The sequence below is a fragment of the Atta cephalotes genome (genome assembly GCF_000143395.1).
Source record: "Atta cephalotes unplaced genomic scaffold scaffold00071, whole genome shotgun sequence".
NCBI classification, from domain to species: Eukaryota; Metazoa; Arthropoda; class Insecta; order Hymenoptera; family Formicidae; genus Atta; species Atta cephalotes.
This window is the reverse complement of record NW_012130135.1, coordinates 696108-705650: the sequence shown is the minus strand read 5'-3', so window position 1 is coordinate 705650 and position 9543 is coordinate 696108. Positions and strand designations below refer to the sequence as shown.

General features: G+C 29.8%; 3 protein-coding genes across 3 annotated transcripts in view; 2 read left to right on the top strand and 1 right to left on the bottom strand.

Annotated features, from left to right (window-relative positions):
* The window catches only part of LOC105624040 (ATP-binding cassette sub-family B member 7, mitochondrial), a 7001-nt gene extending 4433 nt beyond the window's left edge, over positions 1 to 2568 (bottom strand). The window contains exon 1 of the mRNA XM_012205404.1: positions 2401 to 2568. Within this exon, the coding sequence (XP_012060794.1) occupies positions 2401 to 2568 (168 nt within the window). The remainder of the gene's footprint in view (positions 1 to 2400) is intronic.
* A 1140-nt stretch (positions 2569 to 3708) lies between these two features.
* Positions 3709 to 5451, top strand: LOC105624039 (decaprenyl-diphosphate synthase subunit 2). The gene is made up of 6 exons (XM_012205403.1): positions 3709 to 4043; positions 4113 to 4238; positions 4332 to 4536; positions 4679 to 4945; positions 5038 to 5193; positions 5296 to 5451. Exons 1-6 carry the CDS (start codon positions 3709 to 3711, stop codon positions 5449 to 5451), a joined length of 1245 nt encoding a protein of 414 aa, XP_012060793.1.
* A 664-nt stretch (positions 5452 to 6115) lies between these two features.
* On the top strand, positions 6116 to 8231 carry LOC105624037 (nudC domain-containing protein 1). The gene is given in 5 exon segments (XM_012205402.1): positions 6116 to 6230; positions 6331 to 7303; positions 7474 to 7667; positions 7670 to 7843; positions 8032 to 8231. Coding segments are annotated over 5 exon segments (1656 nt in total).
* Positions 8232 to 9543: the final 1312 nt, after the last annotated feature.

Genomic DNA, 9543 nt, shown 5'->3' with positions numbered 1-9543 from the left:
GTACTTACTTACTAATACTAATACTAGTTAGTAGTTAGTAGTNTATATATATATATATATATATATATATATATATATATATATATATTACATACAATGGATAAATAAAAAGAAAATCAAAGAAATATTTTGATTATTTATTATTCGATCATCACAATATTTTGTAAAACAAGATATATTAATGAAATTATATGTATAAAAACGTATATACAAAAACCATTTTCTAAATATATTTTATATTTTATATTTTATATTGTACTGTGTAAATTATATTAATTTGGAAAGCTGTATTATATTTAATATAATATAGCATTTTTTAGTTTCTCCATATAATTAAATGCAGCATCTAAGATATTAATATATTCTTCTATGAGATTAATCGCGATTGAAAAGCTCAGACTCTTAGGTTTAACATTCTTCATATTACTTAAAGCATACATATACTTCGTTCTTTTCAAGTTTAAGACACTTATTCCTAGCTTATTGATTATATTCCGTTCCTCTGTATCAAATGTTTCGCCATATATTTTCAGTTTCCAACGGTCCTTCTCTAACTTTGTACTCAATATAAATAATGCCATTGTTGCATTATAATTCAAACCGTCGCGAGTAAATGACATATTTTTATGGAAACCATTAAATATAATAAAATCTAATTTATTCCTCGAAATATCAAAACATCTCTTTATATCAAAGATATTAAACTGGATTTCATCTAACGGATTACATGGAATAAAAAATCCATATTCGATATATAATTTGAGACTGTCATGTGCACCGTAATTAATAAACACTTGCGTTTCTTTGTCAAATGGTTTCAAAGTAACAATTTGATAAAATTGATTCTGATAGTTATCCGTGACAATAGATACTTTAACAGCGGCGTTCACATCGTGATTAAATAAATCTAAGAATGGTGCGAGAGCCAAATTATTAGGTTGTTTTATGTTAAATGTGTTCTTTTTGCATACTTTAGCATCTACATACACGGCTCGTGTATTGACAACATAGTATGCCCATTTATATTTTGCAAATGTTACGATCTTTTGCAGATATATATTGCAATGAGGACAATGGCTTCTATCAACATCCATGTGTTTTATAATTTTCATTAGCAAAGAAAAATCTTCTTGCAATTTATGTGTTTGATATAAAGGACGTGATATAAAACTTGGTAACATTGCTTTCTCTTTGTTGGAACAAAAATCTGGATTTGTGAAAGACTGTGGCAGTGTTTTTAGATAAAGATACCACTTTGATTCTATACCTAAATGTGTCTCATATACAAGAAATATTGCAAGCATACACTGGGGGCTAAATCTATCAGTGTTGTACAGGAATAAAGTTTTAATATGACTCTGCGATAAGACATCTGTTGTTAATAACATTCGAAGAGGTAACTGAAGCAATATTTCATCACTTTCTATGCGCTTTAATGTTTTTAAACCTCTGCCTGAGAGAGAAAAATGTTTTGGTATTAAATAACGAATCGATGTACAGTTTTCACTTAGAAGCCAGGATTTTAAATGTGTCAGAGATTCATCAGTGTTCTCATTCAATTTTACGAAATTAAGCCTCTTCCTCCGGCGGCGTTTTCTCGACGTTCGCCCCATTGCATATGCAGATGATTATGTCTAAAGAAGCAGTAACAAAAATCTTTATTGCAAACAAGTCATCCATAATAAATCTTCCAATAAATTATAATTATCACACCTTATATTATCATGACACATTTCAATAATATAAAATTTCTTTGTGTATAAAATCTCGAAACTTGACATAACATTGCACAAGACAATTGTGGTATATCTATATTTGTTTGTTTTATAAATAATAAATATAACCGATTGTTTTATAAATAATAAAATATAATCAGGAACACAAAATAATACTATAAATACTATAAAATATAGAATCAAATAAATAAATAAGTAAATAAGTATATGATATAAAGTACTATATAAACATATATATATATATATATATAAAACGTTAAAAGTAAATATGTAGTCATATGTGTATATGTTTATCTAATACAGGGTTGAACATTTCAAATACTTGTATTTGAAATACAATTTATATTTTGTATTTCATATTTCAAATACTAAATTGAACATTATTTTGTATTCTGTATTTTAAGTACTTTAACGATGTATTTTGTCCAGCCCTAACTAAAATACACATGTTAAAGAATGAATGTTATAAAGAAATAAGAGTTACTGCTTCTTCTAGCAATTCTAATGCAAGTGAAATAAAATTTCTGCGCAATGTAACGCTTAGCTTCGTTGAAGAAATATGTATTTTGTTCAGCCCTGTATGTAATTATATAATCAATAATTGAATGCAAAAGCCTATGCCATAATGTAATATTTATAACTAAAAAATTGTTGGATGTATTACCCTGGTGTCGAAAGAAAAAAATATAGTATTACGCCTGGTAATGTGGAATCTATTAGATAATATCAATCGTGTCGTGATTCCGCTGCTATACATATATCTCGTCGTGCTCCACAGTTTTTTATTGCGCAGTGTTTTACACGTCACACAATTGTATAGTACGCTCAACATTTTTTTCGTTTTTCTTTTCTATAATGCCTTCTTTTTCTCGTGAAAATATTAAATAGATACCAAAATAAATGCCATTACAAATCGATATAAGTATATTGTAGCAACCGTAATGTAATCACGATCATCACGGCATCGCAACACCATAACCTTAATATGAATTAGCCGTAAAACACATGGTAAACATGACAACTCAATTCGCATGATACACAAAGTTTGAAGGTGTATCCAGAAGCACGACTGCTTACTGAGCGCTCAGTAAGCTCTTACATTTGATTGGCATATTCCATTAGATCCTAAAATGTAGACCAAACAGGTACAAAAGAGCTCACTGAGTGCTCAGCAGTGAACTCTTTCATCATGAACTGCCACCATGTTTAGATGTATATGAAACGTAGCATATATTCTAGGCTCGCAAATACGATTTGAAAACAACGATATTTTCTTTATTTAATTTAATTCGCTCAGAGATCGGTAAGTGCCTTCATAAATGCTATAAAAAAATTGTTATTCATATCCGATTATTATGCCGTTTTTACGTACATATGAATAAATTGTCTCTGACCTATTTTTCCATCTCGTATAGTAAGTATTCTCTTTCAAAAGTCATTTCATTATGTTTTATTTTATGTGTTCAGCTTCTTTTTTTTTAATTTGATTTTAAAGATAAAAAATAGCCGCTAGAAATTTTTGCAGATTAATATAATTTTATGTTGGCACAAATTTATTTATAATATAATTTTATTAATATTAATTTAATGTCAATTTTGCTGACTAGGCTTTTCAAGAACTTTTAATACAAGTTTTCAACATAAAATTTTTTTGTGTAAAAATGAATGAAATGATTGTACGAGAAAATTTAGAAAGTTAGATCAAAAGAGAAAGTTTTAATGATTCATACTGCTTCTGTTAATCTTTAAAGCACATTAGTTCCTCTGTATTATATTTAAATTTTTGTGTACTTAATATTGTATTTAAGAACTTTTTTTAACATTATGCTTGTAAATCTGAACAAATAATTTTTTCACTAATTCTTTTAGAGATAGAGTGGAATGAACTTTAGCCAAAATTCATGTTTGCTGATCAAATGATTTTTTTCTAGAATATCATCCATAGTAGATAGTTTAAAAAATAAACTAAACAATGTCTGCAAATATAGCTGTGTTCAAAATTTGGAAAGAAAGCAATCTTGTGACTATGATTCTGTGGAAGTCATGTAAGACTTTTCAAACTCAAAGAGCAGTTTGTATTTCTGCACGAGATAGATTCCACTTCAATAATGTTAATCAAGCGGAAAACAAATTAGCAATGAGTCAAAAGACGGACTGGAATAAAACTATGTCGGAGGCAGAGAAGATTGTTGGATATCCGACGTCCTTCTTAAGCTTAAGATGGTTATTAAGCGACGAGATTGCCAATATTGCATTGCATTTGAGGAAGCTAGTTGGATCAAATCATCCTGTATTAAAAACAGCCAAGTAAATCATAAGTTTTCCTAGAAATAGAAATTTTATCTGCACTTTTTTCGTTTCTTTTTTTTTTAACAGGGCCATTATTTATAATGGACGTAATACGCAGGCATTTGGTCTCATCTTGCTGCTAATCTCCAAAGCTGCTGGTCACTTGAATGCAAAACCTATAGAAGAGGATAAAGCTGCTGGTGTATTACACAGGTACACTATAAAAATTTAAATCCTGCTAATATTACAAAAAATATATACCATGAAAGAAAAAATATAAATATTAAATATATAAATGTGTTTCAGTCAAAGAGCACTGGCCGAAATTACAGAAATGATACGCACTAGCAATTTAATACATAGAGGACTGGTAAACATAAATATAGATACAGGATCTATGGATTCCACAGAATTGAACAATATAACTTTCGGCAATAAAATAGCATTGCTGTGTGGTGATTATTTACTTAGCACTAGTTGTACCGAAATAGCAGCTCTCAAAAATCAAGATGTAAGTATACATATTCGCTGTTTTTTTTGCTTATGCTGCGTGTCATTATAATTTATTACATGAAAAGAAAGAAATTTTTTTTTAATTTTTTAATTTTTTAATTTTTAATTAAGAGGCTTCTAATAAAAAAGATATTTTTCAGCTTTTGTTTTTGATATCAGCTGCAGTAAGAGACTTATGTCAAGCAGAGTTTGTAGCCCGTAGAGACAATCAAAATTTTCCTATCCCGTCAATACCACCTGAGGATTGCACGGGTTACGCACTGAAAGAATGGACACTTTTGAACACTTATGGTGCCGGATCTTTGCTTGGAAAAAGTTGCCAAAGTACATTAAAAATAGCTGGTCACAGCAAAGAAATAGAAGAGAAGGGATACGAATTTGGCAAACACTTAGCTTTAGCTTGGCAGGTAATGTATTTTAAATAAATTCATCTTTTGCCACAATTTTTGTAAAATACTTATAATATTTTTAATAAGTTTTTGTAATAATTTTTTTACAGGCTTCCTTAGATTTAGGTTTATGCATTAATAAAGATAAGGGAATTTTGCAAAATTTGTGTGCTGCTCCAATTATGTTCCATGTTGAACATGATCCATCACTTTTACTAGAGCTCGATAAGGGATTGGACTCAGTTGAGAATGTTGATTATTTAAAGGTTTTTAAAATAATATTTAATAAAATTGATGCACAATCAAATTAATTGATATCCTTTATCGTGTGTTCAACAAAAGATTATATGAATAATTCATGTTCATAGGTACTTGACATTGTTACAGCTGGTCCAGGTATTGGATTAACTAAAGAGCTCGTGAAGAAGCACTCACAAAAGGCAATGGAAATCTTAAGTGTATTTAAAGAAAGCGATGCCAGAAAGGCGTTATCTAATATTATTGTAGCTATAGGTGACTTTTAACAAAAAAAATTTTATTTGATCAGTTACAATTTCAAGGAAAGATTTCAATATATATTTTTGTATATATTAAGCAAAATTATAAGAACTTTAAGTGGATTAGATAAAGTTGTTAAAAAACAATTATTAAATTTATTTATATAACAATTATTAAATTTTATAAAATATTTATTATATAAAATATAGATTGTTATATATTTTATAAATATTTTCATATTGGAATCAAATATTTTGATATACATATGTTTTCTTTTTATAAAATTATTATAAATATGTATGTGTGTATATATATATATATATATATTACATGTTAAATTTTTATATTTTATAATATAGTATATAAAATACTAATATTTAATTAAATTTATACTTATATTTGTACTTTTTATTAATACCAGCCAATGTCGTGATCCTGATTATAGGTTAAGTTAAGTTAGGGTTAGGTGAGTTTACTCTGGCTGCGTTCGGAAATATCCGAATGTGCCCCCGAATGTGCCCCCTGTATCATTTTATCCTTGTTGTTCATCCTTGTTGTTAAATAAAGATAAGATGATACACAGTGGCACGCGAGTGATGTTTCCGAACACAGTCTCTATCAGTAGTTTGTTCTGTTATCGGCTCAAGAATTCATGCATATTTTACTGATATTTATTAATGATAAGCAGCAATGACAGAAATAATGGAGTTACGTCCTAATAAGAGTTTGATAAACTCATCTTTTGAGAAATATCAATTTTTCAATGAGGTTATTTCTATAATTTCTGAAAATAGGCTAAGTAACCGTAAGTATAAATATAAAGATGTAATGGAATGTTATACATACAATTATATATTAGCAAATAATCAAAGAATATAGGATTTTCTGACAAAAGTATGTTTCAGATATATATAGATTAGAGCCAAATCATAATCAAGAATCCTGGCTGGAAGCAAGGCTCTTTGCTTTTCATAATCATTTATTTAACAATGTATATGACATGTCATGCTGGTTCATTGATGAAACTTTAGCTGTTTGGCGTCTAGATGAGGATGGTTCCTTGGATCAAATATATAAATTGCATACAGATACAAGTTCATCAGAAATAACATATAATCCATCAATTGGATTTACTTCAAATAATATTGTGGCAATTTCTGATGGTGGTGGAAATCTGCATATATTGATAGGAGAAGAAAATAGAAAGATTTTTCCAGTAGCTCCTGAAAAACCAGGAATTATCATGAATGTTCAATATATAGAAAAAAGTTCCAAAATTATTTTAATTATATGTGCTATTGCTACAGACCATAATCAAAAGAAATATACACAGCTTATATTATTATCGTATAGTTTATATATGGAAAATGAAATAACGAAAGTATATAACATAGATAAACAGCTATTAAAAGTACAAGGTACAGTAGACTATGTTTATATAGAAAAAAATGGAAATTACTTGCATTCTATTTGTCAGGATAACATTGGTTTTGAGAATAAAAACTCACAACAAACTGAAACTGAAATAGAAAATCCAAGCATCAGTTCGCAAATAAAGACCCCAAAGTATTATTGGTCACAAGACGAAGAATCACTTACCATGTGGATTAAAGTACCAAAACAGCATAATAATAAACGACCTAAAATAAGCATCAAGCCATTAGAATTATCTGTTGCAATAGATAATGAGATATTAATACAAGGGGAGTGTCAACATAGATTGGAAGAGAATATGGCAACTTGGAAGCACAAAGAAGATACATTGCAAATTGATTTAAGCAAATATGAAAATGGATTAATGTGGAGTGAATTAATTAAAGGCGATACTGGAGGTGAATGTCTATCCAATGAGACTCTTGCTGCAGAAATTCATGCTAGGTACTTTTTATTATATAATTATTACACATGTACATAGGGCTTTAAGCTCAGAAGCTTTAATTTAACTACATTAATATTTTATTTAACATTTCATATAATATCTAATTATTTTAAAATTATTTTATTTCATTATATTTTCAATATTATATAATGTATCATTGTTTACACAGGCTAGCACATTTATGTACAGATCAACAAAACAACAGTGTTGGAGGGGATCAATCTTGCATGGGGTTTAATGCTGAACAATTAGAAGAGTGCGATTTGGAAGGAAAAGATAAGATTTTACAAAGGATTAATCTTCTTACGCAGGCACCCACACATCTAGCTAGATTGGGAAGCAACAATCATGTGTTGTTTACATACAAAAAAAATATGGGCAAACAATATGCCTAAGATACGATCATGATGCCTGCATCTGGGAAATGGATAATGGGAACGATAATACTCAATGGAATTTACAACATGTCCATAGTTTTCCTGGATTTGGCTATGTTGAAGCTAGCAAAAGCAATAAAAAATTTTGTGTATCTCCAATTGGTAAGACAGTAGAAAAATTTTGTAAATATCTCTGTTTAATAATAAATAATATTATTATATTAATATTATTAATATTATATTAATAGAATATATATTGTTACAACTTTTCTTTATTTGTACATGTATTGTAGAATATATTATATTTTAATTTTTTTTATTTAACAATGTCAATACATCTTATTTTATAGATGGTTCGTACATAGCTATAGTGGAACACACACGACATGTGTTCTTATATGAGAGACCTGATGTCGGAGCAAAGTCCGCCAAACAAAGAATTATTGATCTTGATTGCCAAGCTTCTCCCATTATGGGCGTCGTTGCTACAAACAAATATCTGATTGTACTTTCAAAGGATAAATTATATCGTTTACAAATCCGTATGTGATAATTGTGCTATTCGTATTTTTTAATACGGGATAAATAAAACAATTACAAACACTTTTTAATCATGTATAATGATTGTATATGACAGAGTTACTCTAGGGACTGGAAAATCTGAAAGTCAGTAAAAACAAAAGAATGTAGAATTTTGGACTTTTTTTATTTAAAAAAAATATTTATAATTTTTTAAATATATTTTTAATATTTATAGTCAAAATATTGAAAAATTGTACACTATAAATTTTATACTTATTACGATTCGCGGGGCAGAGTTCCAATCGCTTTTCTCGACAAATGCGATTGGTCAATTTCGATGGACTAATTGTCATTCAAAGTTAATGGGAGGAATCCCGTTCGCCTACAATCACAATTACACACACCACTCATATCAGCTGGTGTTCATTGCTTTACCAATATTTCATTTTTAAATTAGCCAATTAGCAGCAACTATTTTCCGGTGGTCATGCAAATCGACGCTCAGGTTTGCCTTAAATCCAACTTTCATTACAAGCTTTCCTTAAGAAAAGAGAAATTCGATGAATTGTATCGTCGCCTACTGTCTTCGACATCTCCAGAAGAGGAGACCGATCCGATCGAGTGATATAATATCCTTGTGCAATCTATACTCGATGTTGCCTCATATCGAAAGGCGCAGCAGCGTGCAGGAATAAAAATCTGGACGCCCGGCCTTGGTGGAACGAAGAAGGGTGATGCTAGGGTGATGAAAGAGGACGAGTTACACGAAGGTTTATCTCACACCTCAACAGGAATAATTTCGTGGAGTTTCGAAAAACTAGAGTCTCATGCATCAAGCGTCTAGTAGCACAAAAATGTAATGGATGGCGTGATTTGGCGACTTTAACAGCCAAATCATCACGAGCCAGATATGGTCCCTTATCCGTCGCAGGATCTCATGCTGGTCTTACTAGATTCGGTTTCTAAACTCTGTCCGTCGTTATTATGATCGTATCAAGTTCATGGAGGCTATGAAACAGGAGGATTGCACGGACCCCCTCATTTGCTGAACAGTCTTCTGATCCCTAAAGAGTTAAAAAACGCTCGAGAATCGATTCTGTATCTTGAAACGAGGTGAAAATTACAAAAGTGAGCGAATTTACTAGAATATTGATAATTTCATTGGTCAACATCTAGTAAATTTGCACTTTTGTAATTTTCATCTTGTTTGAAGATACAGAATCGACCTTGAAATCTGTTAAGAAGCGTTCAGTTCCAGGATTGATTAAGTTGACTTCTCCATGATCACTAATCTTCGCGGAATTCTTCGCACGCTTGCTAAATGTTTACAATGAAATCCT

Bases quoted from the DNA above. Each gene is read 5' to 3' on its own strand.
- LOC105624039 (XM_012205403.1), top strand. From the start codon at position 3,709: ATGTCTGCAAATATAGCTGTGTTCAAAATTTGGAAAGAAAGCAATCTT. The intron at 4,239-4,331 runs GTACACTATAAA...AATGTGTTTCAG, and splicing joins GCTGCTGGTGTATTACACAG to TCAAAGAGCACTGGCCGAAA. The intron at 4,537-4,678 runs GTAAGTATACAT...GATATTTTTCAG, and splicing joins CAGCTCTCAAAAATCAAGAT to CTTTTGTTTTTGATATCAGC.